The sequence below is a fragment of the Monopterus albus genome, unplaced genomic scaffold (genome assembly GCF_001952655.1).
Source record: "Monopterus albus unplaced genomic scaffold, M_albus_1.0 scaffold34.1, whole genome shotgun sequence".
Classification (NCBI taxonomy): Eukaryota; Metazoa; Chordata; class Actinopteri; order Synbranchiformes; family Synbranchidae; genus Monopterus; species Monopterus albus.
The window spans coordinates 969,759-987,478 of record NW_018127914.1 but is presented as its reverse complement, the minus strand read 5'-3'; the positions used below and the strand labels follow the sequence as shown (position 1 = coordinate 987,478).

At 40.1% G+C, this 17,720-nt stretch overlaps 3 protein-coding genes across 3 annotated transcripts in view; all 3 read right to left on the bottom strand.

The window, feature by feature from the left end:
- LOC109958742 (synaptic vesicle glycoprotein 2A-like) overlaps window positions 1–6,229 on the bottom strand; it is a 15,129-nt gene extending 8,900 nt beyond the window's left edge. Inside the window, exons 1-4 of the mRNA XM_020597633.1 lie at window positions 5,889–6,229; window positions 2,079–2,835; window positions 1,076–1,256; window positions 388–539 (exon numbers count right to left, since the gene is read on the bottom strand). Of these exons, the coding sequence (XP_020453289.1) occupies window positions 388–539; window positions 1,076–1,256; window positions 2,079–2,688 (943 nt within the window). The 5' untranslated portion in view covers window positions 2,689–2,835; window positions 5,889–6,229. The remainder of the gene's footprint in view (window positions 1–387; window positions 540–1,075; window positions 1,257–2,078; window positions 2,836–5,888) is intronic.
- Window positions 6,230–7,603: 1,374 nt separating this feature from the next.
- sf3b4 (splicing factor 3b, subunit 4) lies at window positions 7,604–11,475 on the bottom strand. Its single transcript, XM_020597594.1, has 6 exons — window positions 11,361–11,475; window positions 10,213–10,341; window positions 9,541–10,083; window positions 8,976–9,146; window positions 8,441–8,602; window positions 7,604–7,932 (listed from the first exon to the last, which is right to left on the bottom strand). Exons 1-6 carry the CDS (start codon window positions 11,392–11,394, stop codon window positions 7,763–7,765), a joined length of 1,209 nt encoding a protein of 402 aa, XP_020453250.1. The 5' UTR covers window positions 11,395–11,475; the 3' UTR covers window positions 7,604–7,762.
- A 2,372-nt stretch (window positions 11,476–13,847) lies between these two features.
- Window positions 13,848–17,720, bottom strand: part of lix1l (limb and CNS expressed 1 like) — an 8,836-nt gene continuing 4,963 nt past the window's right edge. The window contains exons 5-6 of the mRNA XM_020597676.1: window positions 17,312–17,389; window positions 13,848–15,034 (exon numbers count right to left, since the gene is read on the bottom strand). Coding sequence (XP_020453332.1) covers window positions 14,783–15,034; window positions 17,312–17,389 — 330 coding nt within the window. The 3' untranslated portion in view covers window positions 13,848–14,782. The remainder of the gene's footprint in view (window positions 15,035–17,311; window positions 17,390–17,720) is intronic.

Below are 17,720 nucleotides of genomic sequence, written 5' to 3'. Positions count from 1 at the left end.
CCCCTCTCTTCACCCGAGTGTCCAAGACATACGGCCAGAGGTCAGATGAAACAACCACAGAGTCGATCATCAACCTCTGGCCTAGGGTGTCCTGGTGCCACATGCACTGACGGACACCCTTATGCCTGAACATGGTGTTTGTTATGGACAAACTGTGACTAGCACAGAAGTCCAATAACAGAACACTACTCAGGTTCAGATCGGGGGTGGCGTTCCTCCCAATCATGCCCCTCAAGGTGTCACTGTCATTGCCCACGTGAGCATTGAAGTCCCCCAGTAGAACAATGGAGTCTGCTTTAGATGTAAATCAAATGAGGATGATCAGCTAAAGCTGCAGAGACAGGTAACCATAACCTCATAAATTCAGAGAAAGGTCACTGTACTCACCATAATGTGGGATTATAGCCCAGGCCATAGCAGATGCATATATTCCACCAATCATCCAGAACATGCAGAGCCAGCTGAGGTGCTCGCCACGCTTTTCTTGGGACAGAAATTCAGAGTAGAAGGAAAACACGATGGGAATGGAGCCACCGATTCTGCAAAGATCAGAAACTAACTGAGCCCAGAGTTGATCTGTTCCTGTGTTTAATGGCAAAGATCCTGAGATGCGCAAGGATGTTAGGCTGTCAGATTAAAATCATTTTGTATTTAGAAGCTAAAGGTAACCTTATTTATTTTATATAAAACAACATGAAACATCATAAAACTGATATACCTGGCTATTTAGTGACTATAATAATAAGTATAGAAATATAATAAAAACATAAAGTATAATAATAATAGTATAACAGATATGACAGACATGACTAATTTGACCAAATGTGGAGTCTCAAGTATCCACTTCACTACACCAGAAAAGCTGCTGGATATAAAGACTCTAATGCAATAAAAGCATTTCATTTTGTTTCCCTTGGACCTGCTAGACTACACAAAAAAATATGACTCCCTGTAAACCAAAGTGATAGCAATGTTACAATAATAAAATAACTGTCAAGTTTGATCAGGAATGATGGCAAAATATAGAAAAACATGGCCCAAATTTTAGAAAAGGATATTAGTTTTTTCAAATTACCCAACACCAGAGAGCAGCCGGCAAAACAGAAAGGTGCTGTAGCCCTGAACGAAGGAGGAGAAGAAAGAGAAGATGCTATTGATGGAGAGACAGATGAGAAGAGACTGCCGACGGCCTATCCGGTCAGCCAGAGCACCCCAGAGGAAAGCCCCAACCATCATCCCAAAATATACAATGAGACCTGTGGAGAGAGCAAATACAAATATAATACATCATGTTTCTTACTGCCAACAAATCCTACTAAAACACTAAAATCAACAATAAGTCCTTTCTGACTTCACTGCCACAGCTGTGGCACTTGTTCCGTTCCTTACTGAAGATGTAAATCTTTAAAAATAGATCACAAATATTTAAAATCTTTTTTTTTTTATTCAGGAATGTCCTTTCTTCTCTTTTTAAAGCAAATTATACTAGAAGGTGAGTAAATAATGCATGTGATGGGTTTCAATCATGGATTAAGAATGTCCTTTACAGTTTTCTTATAAACCTTAAGGTCATTTTCCTTCATAAAACACTTGCAAAGTTGACTTTAAGACTGACACCTGCAAAATGTATATCCCTGCTTCTTCCCTATCTTTGTTGGTACAATGCTGTATTTTTAGGAGTTTCCTAAAATAAATGGCAGGACAGTATATTGCATTACTAGTGTGCATGACCATATACATGTGTTAAAAACAAAAAAAAGTGACGCACTTTTTAAATCATTGCTTCGTTGCTACTAGTGCTCAAAACCTCCACAGGGTTAATGCACATTTGGTACTCTGGTGAGTGTTTCCAGGACAATGTATGTGGGCTTGACTCAAAATAAAGCACATTACATATGTTCATTGGCATGTCACCAAGAGCAATAGTGTGACTCATTTATATTTTTAATAGTTTTCGGACAACAACTAAAGTCTGTGGTTCAAAGGAATAAGATATATCAAGCTCTGACTACAGCATAATACAGCATAAATCAGTACAAAAGAAGCAGGAGACACAATCACCTGTTAAGGAGTCTTACCTAGCATGCTTTTGTTTGGTTCAGATAGGCACATATCTTTCTCAGCACTGGGGAGGACAAACCCGACAACAAAAATCTCCACGCCATCAGCCATGAGTGCAAGCCCCAGCACAAAGTACAGGGTCCACTGGAACTTCCCGTGACCGCATTCTTGCAAAATGGTCTCGTACTGCTGAGCCAGCTCCTCCTGGTCCTTCCTCCTCTCAGCCTCGGACACTCCAATATCTCTGAACTGCTGAGCGCCGGCTCTCACTGACCCCGGGCCTCCAGCCAGGCTACCTTTGCCGGAATCAGCCCTGGGGATTCCTTGGTACTCGCCCTCATAGATCTCATCATCCTCATCGTGGCCCTCTGTGGAGTCACTGTGGCCACCATCATCGTCATTGGCTGCCTGGCTGTCTCCACGGTAGTAGCCTCCATCCTGGCTTCCCTGCATGGGATATTCATCATCATCATCCTCTTCAAAGCGGCTGTAGGAGCGCTTGCTGTACTCATCAGTCACCCGATCCACTGAACGGCCAACCTTCTTACTGGCTTGCCGCCTGACTTCTTTCGCAATGTCTTTGGCACCTTTTATGAAGGCAGTCCGGTTTTGGTAGTTCTCTTCCATTTTAAAGAGGTTCAGAAGATGCAAAAATGGTCAGAGACTGTGAAAAGAGGCCCCCCTGAATGTGCTGGCACTTCAGTTTGTTCACCTCACAGAATTGCAGACTTCCCTCCTGGTTCGCCTGAATGACAAGCGGCTCTCTTCTTATGTCTGAGGAGAAAGTGCTAATATAAATTAGTCAACTGAATTTTTTTTCTGTAATGATTCAGTCATATAAACGTACTCTTGAAAAGGTCCAGGCTATACTAATGAAGGCAGAAAGCATCAGTGTACATTTCTGGCGACCTATTTCCATGGATAGACTACTGAACAGACCCAGGGGTTCAAGGGGTGAGGAGACCTCTGGGTCAGAACCTGCATTTGAAGTGACAGGTAACATTTCTTGTTGTAAATATACAATATGACAAAGGGTTGCATGACATTTACAAATAGATGAAACATTTCTACAAAAAGATGCAAAATGCCCAGAAGCAGATGCAAAGATACTGGTCAGAGATACGAAACAAATGAAGCTTGGAACTGAGAAAAGGCAGCCAGGAAATCAATGTCTGTTTCACATCTACTGAAGTGTCACATCTTTGAAAAACAAGTATCCTGAATAACATTTAAAGGCACTGACTCATATAGCTAGCAATACCCTTACTGACATGCTTCATGTATCACGAGACTGTTTGCCTTGGGTCGCCATGCAATAAAGCAATGCCACTTTAAATTTGTGGTGCAGTGAAACACAGGCTGAGCACTGCAACAATCGCTCGTGTTTCAAGAGCAAGGTCTGACAGGTAATAATGGGACTGAACGTCTGTTAGTTTCCATTCTAATGGAGAAGTACTAAACCCTTCATTACATATTCAATTATTTAAATGTGTTTGGACTAAAAACAGCCAAATTTGAATATATTATTTTGCCTGCTCTGAAGAATAAGCTAAATGTTTTTATTGCCCATTAGAGGAGGTGTGAAATGTTTGTCTCCAGAGCAAATCATACAAGATATACCAGACACCTACAGTTACACTTAATAACACCATCAACACCCTACATCAAAGGACAATAATAACTGTTTAATAATGAATTTGTTCAGTCACACCAGTAAAGTGGCATTTTTGAGTGTTAAAAGATGCACTTAAGACAAGTTTGACATAAACTCTGCTACTTTTTATAGATGAGTGAGACAAGACTGAACAAATCTAAGTATCTAATTTGTGGAATGCTTACATTTAAGATTTTTCCAAGTTATTGTGCATATATTGTTTTATGGAAGCAATTAAGCCTTCCATAACACTTATGATCATTCTCAATTATTCTGCCAAATATATTCATTTCTGTAAGTTGACTAATTGTTTCAGCCCTAGATACAATAATCCAAGACATATAGAAGACCTATACCACCATCTGTATCAATGCAGACATTTGGTTCAGTCATTTATTGTATGGTAAATTCCACTCCATCATTTCCACTGTGGTAAATTCCACTCCATCATCTCCACTGTCAACATGATGGGGAGATTTACTGGCACAGATCAAAGGACCCCCCCCGCCAGGACTAGTCAGCCAGGCTAAACTGACACTAACCTAATAATATCTCAGACTAAAGCACTTAGATGCTCATAATCACTGTACCTTAGAACACAAATGCAAGAGCCTGTGCAAAATAATAAGACCACATGGGGCCATGAGCAAACAAGCAAACAGAGCTGTTTTATTTTAAAGCCCTCATACACATGTTCAACCTGCACGTGTTCTCACTTCTAATTAGACCTCAGCACACGCTTGTTTTTCCTTCACTTTGTTGTCAACATGCTTTTTTCAGAGCAGGCATTTTGACTCACTATGGCATAGGAAAGGCACAGGTGTCACTGATAGTGTTAACAATGGCTTAGTTCTATTTAAATATCTCAGTAAGCAACAGCTGCCACAATGAACCATCATGCACAATACCAGGACCTTGAAACTAGAGCAGCTAAATGGAATTCAGCCATGAGTAAATTTGTTATTTAAACCCGTGAGCATCCTGCTATGACACACAAATGTGTGGTGAGGAAAGGGGCTATTGGCTGGGAATAACTCAAATCATCTCGTAGATTGGCAAGTTTGCACACTACAGGAAACAAAGCTCCAAGTCCTCATTAATTTCACAGAAAGATAAAAAATGAATATAGTAATAAATACATAACACCAGTAAGTCTCTGTAGGAATATTATAAATATCAACAGCAATAAATCAATAAAGTGTTTTAAGGCAGTTAATGCATATTACAGACATGCTACATGTCTCTTTAGATTCATTTAAAAAAACAAATACAAAACAAACAAAAAGATGGCACTCGGCCAGCAAAACAGACTGTTTTGGCTTAGATAGATAGATAGATATATATATAGATAGATAGATAGATAGATAGAACAGGTTTACCTTATTCCACAAAGAAACGAAAGATAAAGACTAGTAAGGCTCAAACCAACGCTCAAAGCTCACTCTTTCACTTTTTCATTTCACCCCTTCCCATTTCCTTGTCAGGTTGACAGCATCTATGGCCCCATGCTGCCTACAACACACAGCTCTGCCAGTGGAGAGAAAACGAAGGCCTGAGGATGACGAGGATGGAACTTATTGTTCCCTGGTCTCCAAAACCACTCCACTCCAGAATCAGTCAGCATCAGGTTACCATTTCCTCACAAGGCCGAGCAGAGCAGATAGCCATCACATTATACGCACTTAAGCTCATCAAAGCACTGGGAGATTTCTATGAGGCGTCAAGTGTCGTGATGAACAATCTGGCCCCCATATATAAGGAAATGTGAATGCAAGAATCCGATTAAATGCGTGCAAATTTACTCCTCCAATCCAGTCATAATTGTCTTTATATGAAAAGGGCCTTGTCAGTTACAGGCCAATTAACAAGCCTATACAAATAGGCCGGATTAAAATAAAAATCTGTCACTATTACAAGATGATTATCTGCTGCATCCTGACATCTGTGCTCTTTCATAGCCATCGCCACCAGCAGCTTGCCAACGACTTGTATCAAATTATAGGCTCACGTCTCAATTCACAAAATCGATCCTAAACGATGAGTGAAGACGACGATTGGAGAACACGCCCATCGTCTGTTCCTCATGATGTTTAATGCAAAAAAATCCACCATGAACAAGACGCGCCATCAACCACTGAAAGTTCGTTATGATTCGCGTTAAATTTGAGCTCACCTTAATCCCCGCGGTGTGAGTGTTCCTCTTCAAGCCTGGAAATGGTGATAATGAGGATGAGGAGGAGGATGGGGATGATGATGCGAACGAGGCTGTTGCTGTGAACCAAGTGATGATGCTACTGGTTTGGAGGAGAGAAGCCCACGCCATCCACACACACTCGGCGATGCGCAGGAGTCCCCGCCTCCATGCAAACCTTCACGACTGCTCGAGCACCGTAACGCCTTCATATCTGGGGGGTTTGGCGTATTTCTGCACACCAACTGCGCTCATTTCCCCCAGCTTTACTTCTTAGACGCCTTTAAACTCGTGCAGTTCGCGTGTTTCCGCTATCTGAAGGCAATCAGGCTAATGATATGTTTGGGTGCCAAACCTTTCGACGCTGATCCGTTTCTAAATGCACACTTTTGTGTATATCAACGCACAAATAGATGAATGTTTGTACACATTATCATACTGTGCACACACAACAACAAATAGATGAATGTTTGTACACATTAATATCATACTGTGCACACACAACGCACACGTGCAAGCACACCTGACTCCTGTTGCCATGCCAACAAGTTGCCATATTCTTGATCCCTTTCAATACCTGTTATAAAGAAACTAAGCTTTCAGTACCATACTGATAAAATTTCTCTAAATGGTTTTTATTAGTCACATTAGTTGTGTAATGTGCAGGAACAGGACCTTTGTTCAAAGATCAGTCAGTTGTAAAATCTTTTTAAAAATCCCATCTGTGGGTAATATGTTGGAAATATAACTTTTTTCTTATAACAGGAAATGGCCTACAACACTCTTATGTAGACTGTGTATGAAAACAGCTGGCTATTCCAATCTACAGGTTCGAGGATCTTAATCCACAGGTGTGGTTTGATAATGCAAGATATTTCCACATTTAGAAAAATGTTTTATACCATGTCATTTAATCTAGGGGGAGCAACATGTCATGGCCTATTCCGTATACTAGAGAGAAATAAACTGCGACACAGCGGTTAACACCATCACCTCACAGCAAGAAGGTTCTGGGTCCCAGGGGCCTTTGTGTGCAGTTTGCATGTTCCCCCTGTGCCTACTTGGGTTCTCTCCAGGTACTTTGGCTTCCTTCCACAGTCCAAAGACATGCAGCTTAGGTTGACTGGTGACTCCAAACTGCCCGTAGGAGCGAATGTGAGGGTGAGTGGTTTTCTGTACATGTCAGCCCTGTTATAGCCTGGCAACCTGTCCAGGGTGTACCCCACCTCTAGCCCAAAGTCAGCTGGGATAGGCTCCAGCCAATCCCGTGACCCTATTCAGGAATAAGTGGTATAGATAATGGATGGATAGATGCTCTTAGCCAGTGATCAAGATAGTAAAAGTCCTACATTGTTACTGTTATTTAAGAAGGTAAGAAAATTGGCATAAACATTCATCTGCAAAGCTTGATAACTGATCCTCACACTTGTTCTGGCCAAAACCTCCACCTATAAACAAAAAATGACAGATTGCATTGGCTTTTTACAAGTGGACATTTTGACTTGTAGTGTAATAAAGTAAAGAAAACCCAGACAATAACATTGATGGCTAAGTAAAATGAAGCTATTCTGAATTAACACATTAACATTTTCTTCTGTGGCATGACAAAATGTCTGTCCTGAAACATGCCTAAAAGTGAAAAGGTAACATTTACAGGCGAGGAAAAGAAACCATCCTAAATTTGTACTAAAAGGTTTATTTGTCAAAGGTTTTTCCATCTGTACAATGACCAAAGAAACAATACGAACAGGTGGTTAAATTATTTTCACAATTACAACCTTGAGTAGATTGAAAACTGTATTTAAAAAAAGAAAACATACTCAGACTCTAGTTTTTTTTTTGCAATCTGAGCCGGATTATGGAGGCATCGGTGCTCTCATAGGAACACGTGGTGGGGCACCAGGGGGCCTTGGGGGCATTGGAGGTCTCTGGAAGCCAAACGGAGGAGGACGAGGGGGGCCAGCACCATAGCCAGGTGGAGGCATGGGAGGAGGAGGCCCTCTCAAACCTGGAGGCTCAGGGGGACCTGAGAAAGACAAAACGGGGCCACATTAACATAAGAACATTGACGCTCTCTACACAGCTACATGTAACCACAGTAAACAGTCACAATATGATGATCCTAATTTCTGTTGCTTTCAGGTCATCAGCTGTCAAATAACGTGCCTTGTTCTATGAAAGATGTTACTACAATTCTCTCATGACTGTTAAGTGTTTTCAGTATTAGAAGTAGTTTGACTATGGTGAAATTGTCAAAAAATTTACAATACTAAGCAACATTTATGAATAGCAAGCCTCTACATAGTAGCTAATTTGTCAAGGTAGTCACGGCAACTGTGTACAAGTCAATACTACAAATCATTAAATCAATATTTCTGCAAAACACTGATGTAAAAGAAAGGTTATTGACACCAGGAGTTCTTTACAGACAATAACGTACTGAGTGAATTATAAATTTCTTTCAAAAGGATGGACAGGCAGTATTCATGAGCTGAAAAGACCTCCATTTGACAACAAAGAGCTGCAGAGCTTACCCATGGGAGGTCCATACGGTACTCTGGGTGGCATGCCCATTGGTGGGGGTGGGGGCATGCCAGGGGGTGGTGGTGCCCGTGGCTGATTTGATCCTGGAGGAGCAGGAGGTGGAGGCACCATGCCAGGAGGAGCAGGAGGTGGCATGGGCATCTGAGGCATACCTGTGTGAAAGAAAACAGTACTGTAACATGTTCCATTATCTGCTGCATTACAAATGTGTTGCAATGAAATAAAGGTGTACTCAAACAAAGAGAATACAGGAACACACAACTGCCATTTATGGTCAGTAGAGCTTTTTAACTAGCAAAAAGGTCTTATCTTTACATTGTTTTCAAAATCTAGCCATGACCATGCAGTTACAGTGTCCACATCTTAAACCCCTAAGCAACCAGTGCACCCATCGTGTCTAGTACAACTATAACATCAATTACAGAAAATCTGAGGACACAAAGCTCTATTACACATATTGAACCCGTCAGTATTTTGCTGCATAACTTGCGACTTGCAGCCATGCTGGAAACAGTTTATCCTCACCTGGATGCATGTTGCCTGGGGGGAAAGGCAGTGGTCCGGGCGGTGGTCCACCAGCACCAGCCTGTGGGACTGGTGCCCCTACAGATGGAGGAATGGACATAGCAGGGGGCATTGCTGGAGGCATCGCTCCCAGCGGAGGAACAGGAGGGAAAGCACCAGGAGGTGGAATGCCTGCACAGAAACAAGTTGTATTTAAAGGTCATCATTCCATATTTTACCAGTACACAACGCCAAGCTATTTTACTGATACATTAATTCACTTCAGTTATCATACACTACAACTTTATACATTTTATTAATATCTTATAAAGGGGACTCATTTCTCAGGTGTCATGTTACTTTTCATTTATAAAGATCACTCAAGATGAAATCACTCACACCATCACCCAGTGACAAAATCTGCATCAGGCAGAGCAGGATTCTACTTCATCTGTTTGCCAGTTATTAAAACCTCTTATCTAGAATATAACTGTTTAGAGGCAGCTGTAAAAGGAGGGAGCCCATGAACACACTATACTGTGTATTTTAACATCTAGCATGAATAATCTCTGTACTCCAGTCATACCTGGTATGGGCATCCCAGGTCCCATTGCGGTCAAGACTGGCGTTGGAGCTGTTGGTGGTGGCGGAGCATCTGCAAACAGCTGGTGAGGCCTGTCTGCCTGGGAAAGAGGGTTCTGTGCAGCCAGAAGTCGCTCTGCAGCCGAGCCATGTCGTTCTCCTTTAGAATCCTTCTTGAAGGCATACGACACTGTGATGGGCCTGTTGCAGAGGTACTGGCCATTCATGGCCTCAATGGCAGCATCCGATGCGTCAAAACTTGCAAAATTGATGAAAGCATAACCCTTGGAATTGCCTGTGTCTGGGTCTCGCATGATCTTTGGTGTTTGGAGGATCACACCAAAGGCACTGAATGTGTCATACAGCAGTTTCTCATCAATCTCTGGGTCCAGGTTACCAATGAAGATGTTTGCACCAACATCCAGGTTTTTGTTGTGCGCTGAGGCCTTATTAACTCGAATTGGTTTGCCATAAAGCTTTATCATATTCATGATTTTGATCGCATAGTCAGCATCCTCTTCACTAAGGAACTCCACAAAGCCATATCCTGAGAAGGGAGTAAACGAAGTCTCATGTTTGTTAGTTATACTGCCACAGAGATTCATAAGGAACACAAGGACTTTCAGAGGTTTTATACTCCGCTGACTGAATATACCGTACATCAGCTAATACTCACCTTGATGCTGGCCAGTGACTCTGTCTTTGGGCATGTGTGTGTTGACCACGGGACCAGCCTGCAGGAAAAGCTCCCATAGTAACGGCTCTGACACCTTCTCATCCAAGCCGCCAACATATACAGTAGCGTCTGAAAAACAAAATGAGAATAGGTTTGTTAGCTAGCTGGCACCCTAGAACACGCACTTTCAAAATAATAATGACCAGAACCGCAAAACAGTTCCACACAGTGACACTAACAGCTTGAACAGTTATGGGTAAAATGATACTTTATTGTGCAATAATGATGCCCTGGCTACAGAATGTAAAAGTAAATGTGAAAACAGTTATTGAATAGAAGGCTTTGGTATTTTAGTTCTTAGGGAGAAAAGGTTAACTACTCTGTTGAAATTACAGCTATGACAGACATAACATGAATACTAATCTAAATATCCAGATAACACAGGAACGTTACTAATCATGAAGTTTCCTGGAACATTGGTTATTTTTTTGATAAACTTTGGCATAAAGTGTGGTGCTTGTGTTTACAAAGACTGTAACGGAGCCAGATCAGGGGTGTTTGAATTTGCTGACACATCCTAATGAGGCAAACATCGGAAAACAACTCGTAGGTCCGTTAGGTAACGTTATTAATAAATAAATATATAAACAGAAATAGTTATACTTATAATAATGGCGTGTTCTCAGTGACCACACTAGCATAGGTTTACAAACTACTGTATGAAAGCACCTGGGAAGCCACTCGAAGTGTTATGACAAAACTATCCTATATAGAAGCTAAAAGCACTTTGTTCACATTAGCTTGCTAGGCTAGCTGCCAACACAACGTGATGAAAACGTCTTCTGACATGGTAATATTTCTAGTCACCTCACTTATGAAAACAGTCATAAATCTGCGCTTCATCTGGCTTGTTCTGCAGTAAGTCGGTAAACAAAAGCAATATTAAGTAAAAGAAGTGGCCTTAACGACTAAATTAGCAGCAAGCCAAGCAAACGACGCCTGAACGCTTCCATGTGTGTGACCTGTTGTTTACCACCAACTAACAGCTAACCGGGCGGCCAACCGTGTTCAAAGAACTAGTTAAGTAGCGTGAAACGTAAGTCACAAGAAAATTTATAAATGACTAAATATGTGTATTTTAATATTACCTTGGTTTCTTTCTGAAATTGGTCCCGCTGCCATGTTAAATGAACAACGGAAGGCAAGCGCCCTAAATCGACGCCCCGCCTCTTCCTGCTTGTTCTTCCTATGATGTTTATTGGCATTTGCAAGCCAACGTAAGGTGCATTACCGCCACCTGCTGGGCGCCTCTTCCTGCTGCGTACCAGAAACGGAAGTAATGTAGTAGAATAAATAAAAAGTCATGAATAAAATAACATCTATTTTTTAAGTTAGCGATTTAAAAACGTGTTCATTCCAACTTAAAGATGTGGAAAATGTATTATTGTTGTTCTTTGAACACAATTTACCATATAGAAAAAATTACAGTGACTTTTATATAGACACCTTTAGTTTGGTCTAAGTAAGTTTTGGTAGCACTTAACAGAAAAAATTAAATCTTAATTACATCAACGTAATTAATTTTAGAATAAAAAATAAAATACATGCCATGATGCATAAATATTTTGAACAATTGCTAACACATTATTAATCTTTTTTAAGCTATTTTCTTGTAGCTAGCTATTTCAAGTTCCTTCACTGAAACACAGCTGTTTCAAATGTGATAAAGCAGAGTGTATGCTTGTATATTTATATAAAATGCGTAGATGCATTTGTAAAGGTCTGGGGAAAGCATTTTATAATTAGTGTAAACTATACTTTATGCCATTAAACCATTACCAATTATCTATTTAGGTCATACATGTTACAGCCTATAGGTTTGTGTAGGCTACCCACCTTTACTAACCAGTGCAACAAGTGATAGTAAATATGTTAATAATTAATGAGAATGAATAAACATTTGGATCAGCCAGTTTATTACCTCATATAAATCTACTAGAAGTATAAACATGGAATACAAAATGTTCATAGAAAATACATACAATTAGAGCTATCAGAAACAGTTAAAAACAATACTGTATAGAATATGAAACAAATAAAAGCAGAACTTAACACATGCATTAAAGCCAAAGGACAAAAACCCCCAAGTATTTTTGTTTCATTAAATGGATAGCAAAAAAATATATATATAGTGTTTATCACCGATAATGATAATGAAGAGAGCTCAGAGATTAACACATATTCTTCTTGTTGCAGGTGATTGAGAGCCATTGTACCAGAGTCAGACTCCTTGTGTGTTCAACATTCTTGGCCAAAATCTGATTCTGAGATTAATGGCTTATAGTCATAAATCACATGTACATCAAGCATCTAAATTAGAAACAATGCAATGCAAAAATACACAATCAATTCAGCTGCAGCATGAGTACACCAGCAGTACAGTATGTTCTGGACTTGAAATCAGTATATGGGGTGATACAATCACTGAAAATTATCATCTGTTGAAATTCTTTGAGCTGTTTACTTCAAAATGTAAAGTCAAACAAAAGTAAAAAGGAGTATGAGAAATAACAGGGCTGCATTCAAGCTGCAAAATTGTGAGGTCAAAGTGTGCATTATATGATTTCAACTGTCTATTTATACATTTCAGTATCTGCTGAAGAGAGACAAAATTGATTAGAAACATTTTTTTTTTTTACTGGTGCTGCACATATATTCCGCAGGCTGAGTACCAATATATATTGATTATAAATGTATAACAAATGTAGTTTAACAAATCCTTTTTAATATATTGTAAGAGTACTAAAGAATGCATTCTCTAACTATCGTTACATGTAATGACAAAAGTTTTTTTTTTTTTTTTAGTAGCACCATCTTTTAAAGATCCCATTAAATCAATGTTGACTATTTAAGGGTTTCATGCTACCAATTCTATAAAGGCACAGAGAAGAGATGCAGAAATAGAATAATAAAACTGGTCTAGCTTTAACTCCATGCTTCTTTCTTTTGTATTTTTATTTGCCATCACCTCAAATTTTATGTAATGATTTTCTGCTGTTGACAATCTGGTATTCAGCAGCAAGAATGAGCCCTCCCCCCCGTTGTTTAAGTTGCCTAAGTGCCTAAGTCACTGCCCACATTTCCTTCCAGAAAGAACAATTAAACTCTCAATTCCAATACACAAGGTCTTCAAAAGGCTACTTGTTAAAATGACTTAATCCTTATATTATAATAAAATAAATTTTAGACAGGCAGACAAATATAAAGGTATCACATTTAGAGTATAAAAAAATGATTCTTCAACATAAAATAAAGGTGATAAGTGTGAGTTACATAGACATATACTAGTGCTCTTAACAACCAAATACTACTTCCAATTTCTCAAAAAACAAATAAGACCTGCAGTGTTTTGTATTGACTACAACGACTCACACATAATGAATCAGCTTGTTATAAAAGGCCAGACTTCATTTTAACAAATGACCCCTCAAGCTCATTTTTGGCCTTCCTCAGACCACAGCTTGTTTCTGTGAGACCCTTACCTACACTTCAATCTACCAAGCACCAACTCTTTTAAACCGAGCACATGACAACACCACCTGTATCACAAGAATACGTCTCTAGTCTAAACAACATTGCTTTGCAGGTCCTTTACTTAAGAGCACACTGAAAATATACATTCGGCTTGTGTCATGGTTGACAGGTAAAAATTAAGGTAAATGAACGGTAAAAATGTTGTCAAACGCCTTCACAAACAAACATAAAAACAAAATCAAAGTGATGGCTCATTATCTGATTTTTCAAAAACCTGAGCTGCTGTCAGAGCAATGGTTCACCTGCTGACATTTTGGCAAAGTACCCACAACTTATTACATGAGCCAATAAATGTTTCTACCGGAATTCTGGTGCAATTTTCACATACTTACACTATACATGATAACAAGCATAACAGGATCATGTACTCATGGAAAAACTGATCCTGATATGCTAAAATCTGGTGGGATCTTCTGTCCCCTTAATTGCTGATTGTTTGCTATCTGCATAATCACTACTATGTTTAGTTTATTAATGCACACAGGGTACTTTCTATCAGGGTTTTAAGATCCATATATTTTACCATTTTAAAGTGGAAAATATGTCCAAAGAAATACATAAATGTAAGTAAAGAAACACCCTGGTCCGATCTTCACCTTATAAGTGTTTGTTTGACTGTCAACGTATGTCCTGTACAGTCACTGATGAAAGGCAGGTTTTTTCTGTAGATCTACTTTGAGTTAAGTAGGAACCATACCAGTCAGCTGGTATGCAAAGCATATTTACAGGTCATTTTTAAAAAGCACTGTTATCCTGTAACAACTAGGCACAAAGAGGTAACGGCTATAGTGGCAGGTATTTGTTTCATGGATGGATGTACACAGTCAAGGCCTGATTAACTGGTCCTCATAAGAAAACAAAAGAAACATAACCTAAAAGTTCAGACAAATCACCCTTATATGTATGAAATGTTCAATACTGTTTGTTACCAGGAGTCCAAAGGAATGTGAAGACGTGTCCACCACAGACGGTAGGTTTAGTGTGAAGGCAGGGTTGCAGTGTTGGCCGCACTGAGCTGACCTACAGCTAACATCAGGATATCTTTCTTCTCTTTGTAAAAACGCAGTTCTCGGCCGGCCAGCCTGGCATCCTCCAGCTCTCGCTCCGTGGAGGCCAGCTCCTGAGCAATAGTGCCTGCTACGCTCTGTTCTCGATTCACCCAGTCGGCAGCCATCTGAGTGCGCATGTCATCATCCAGAGCCCGGTGAGAATAGTGAGCCAGCACCTCCTGCAATGTTCAGCAACATCAAAATATCAAAGCTAAGCATTTGCATTTCTGCACTGGCGTCAACTGTGAATCTAGTATAATTCCTGTGAATCTTCAGCCATGGCTCCAGCGAAAATAAAGATGTCAGGTCATATTCTTTAAATTTCATGATTCACCTCATTGGGGGGGAAACCGCTGTGCAGAAGCAATGTCCCAGCCAGGAGTAAATAAGGAGCACAGCCAAAGTTAGCTAAAGAAAGCACTATGTGTGTTTCATTTTTACACAAAATAAACAACTTTTTGCATGTATTTCAAATCTGCCACTCGTCTCTGAGTCTGTGCCCCACCCTGTCCAAAATTTTCTGGATCTGCTGCTGGTCTCATACAAAAGATTGTCCAGTGAGACTTATTGAATAAACATACAGTGCCTTGCGAAAGTATTCAGCCCCCTTGAACTTTGCGACCTTTTGCCACATTTCAGGCTTCAAACATAAAGATATAAAACTGTAATTTTTTGTGAAGAATCAACAACAAGTGGGACACAATCATGAAGTGGAACGAAATTTATTGGATATTTCAAACTTTTTTAACAAATAAAAAAACTGAAAAATTGGGCGTGCAAAATTATTCAGCCCCTTTACTTTCAGTGCAGCAAACTCTCTCCAGAAGTTCAGTGAGGATCTCTGAATGATCCAATGTTGACCTAAATAACTAATGATGATAAATAGAATCCACCTGTGTGGAATCAAGTCTCCATATAAATGCACCTGCACTGTGATAGTCTCAGAGGTCCGTTTAAAGCACAGAGAGCATCATGAAGAACAAGGAACACACCAGGCAGGTCCAAGATACTGTTGTGGAGAAGTTTAAAGCCGGATTTGGATACAAAAAGATTTCCCAAGCTTTAAACATCCCAAGGAGCACTGTGCAAGCGATAATATTGAAATGGAAGGAGTATCAGACCACTGCAAATCTACCAAGACCTGGCCGTCCCTCTAAACTTTCAGCGCATACAAGGAGAAGACTGATCAGAGAGGCAGCCAAGAGGCCCATGATCACTCTGGATGAACTGCAGAGATCTACAGCGGAGGTGGGAGACTCTGTCCATAGGACAACAATCAGTCGTATACTGCACAAATCTGGCCTTTATGGAAGAGTGGCAAGAAGAAAGCCATTTCTTAAAGATATCCATAAAAAGTGTCGTTTAAAGTTTGCCACAAGCCACCTGGGAGACACACCAAACATGTGGAAGAAGGTGCTCTGGTCAGATGAAACCAAAATCGAACTTTTTGGCAACAATGCAAAACATTATGTTTGGCGTAAAAGCAACACAGCTCATCACCCTGAACACACCATCCCCACTGTCAAACATGGTGGTGGCAGCATCATGGTTTGGGCCTGCTTTTCTTCAGCAGGGACAGGGAAGATGGTTAAAATTGATGGGAAGATGGATGGAGCCAAATACAGGACCATTCTGGAAGGAAACCTGATGGAGTCTGCAAAAGACCTGAGACTGGGACGGAGATTTGTCTTCCAACAAGACAATGATCCAAAACATAAAGCAAAATCTACAATGGAATGGTTCACAAATAAACATATCCAGGTGTTAGAATGGCCAAGTCAAAGTCCAGACCTGAATCCAATCAAGAATCTGTGGAAAGAACTGAAAACTGCTGTTCACAAACGCTCTCCATCCAACCTCACTGAGCTCGAGCTGTTTTGCAAGGAGGAATGGGCAAAAATTTCAGTCTCTCGATGTGCAAAACTGATAGACATACCCCAAGCGACTTACAGCTGTAATCGCAGCAAAAGGTGGCGCTACAAAGTATTAACTTAAGGGGGCTGAATAATTTTGCACGCCCAATTTTTCAGTTTTTTATTTGTTAAAAAAGTTTGAAATATCCAATAAATTTCATTCCACTTCATGATTGTGTCCCACTTGTTGTTGATTCTTCACAAAAAATTACAGTTTTATATCTTTATGTTTGAAGCCTGAAATGTGGCAAAAGGTCGCAAAGTTCAAGGGGGCCGAATACTTTCGCAAGGCACTGTAGCTTCAATAACGTCCATCTTTTAGGTAGCCTATTTTAGAATTTGTGGTGTCCTTATTTATCAGCATTGCTGCCACTCATGGCAAGAAGAAAAAGGTGTCTGATTTATTTGAACAGTCACATTACAGTATGTTCAAAAAAACTTGACATATAATGAGGTCACTTAAACAAAAAAACCTAATGTGAAAGCTGAAAACTACTGCTGTACTTGTATAATTGTGAGAGGGGCTTAAATATCACACAGTACCTGTCGGGAACACTGTCGTTCTCTCATGGCTTTGAGGCTTCCATTCCAGTGCAGCAGCTGGAATACAGTCATCAGCTCCTGAAACACAAACACAGTCAACCCAACAGAAATAAAAAACCAAAGTCACTTTAAAAAGTCAATATTTAGTCATTCAGCATTGCAAACCATGGATGCTGCCTTCAGAGTTCCGATAAAATGGGTTTAAGATGTCCTAGCAGCAAAGTCAGGTCACATATTGGTTCAGACTTCTGTACTGTGTGTAACCCCACTGGAGATCCATGAGTTGCATCGCATTCATTGTTAGTATATTTGTCAAAGGGTGTTGCTAGCATGCTACAAAAATACAAGCTATAAATTGCTTTAAAAACATATTTTGGTCTCTATTGTATATACACCCAGCCATACTCAG

What these genes read in the sequence shown, in the direction of transcription:
- sf3b4 (XM_020597594.1), bottom strand. Translation starts at nt 11,394, where the DNA reads ATGGCAGCGGGACCAATTTCAGAAAGAAACCAAG. An exon ending in AGTCACTGGCCAGCATCAAG is followed by an intron (nt 10,084 to 10,212) that starts GTGAGTATTAGC and finishes CTCCCTTCTCAG; the next exon opens with GATATGGCTTTGTGGAGTTC. An exon ending in ACCTGGGATGCCCATACCAG is followed by an intron (nt 9,147 to 9,540) that starts GTATGACTGGAG and finishes GTTTCTGTGCAG; the next exon opens with GCATTCCACCTCCTGGTGCT.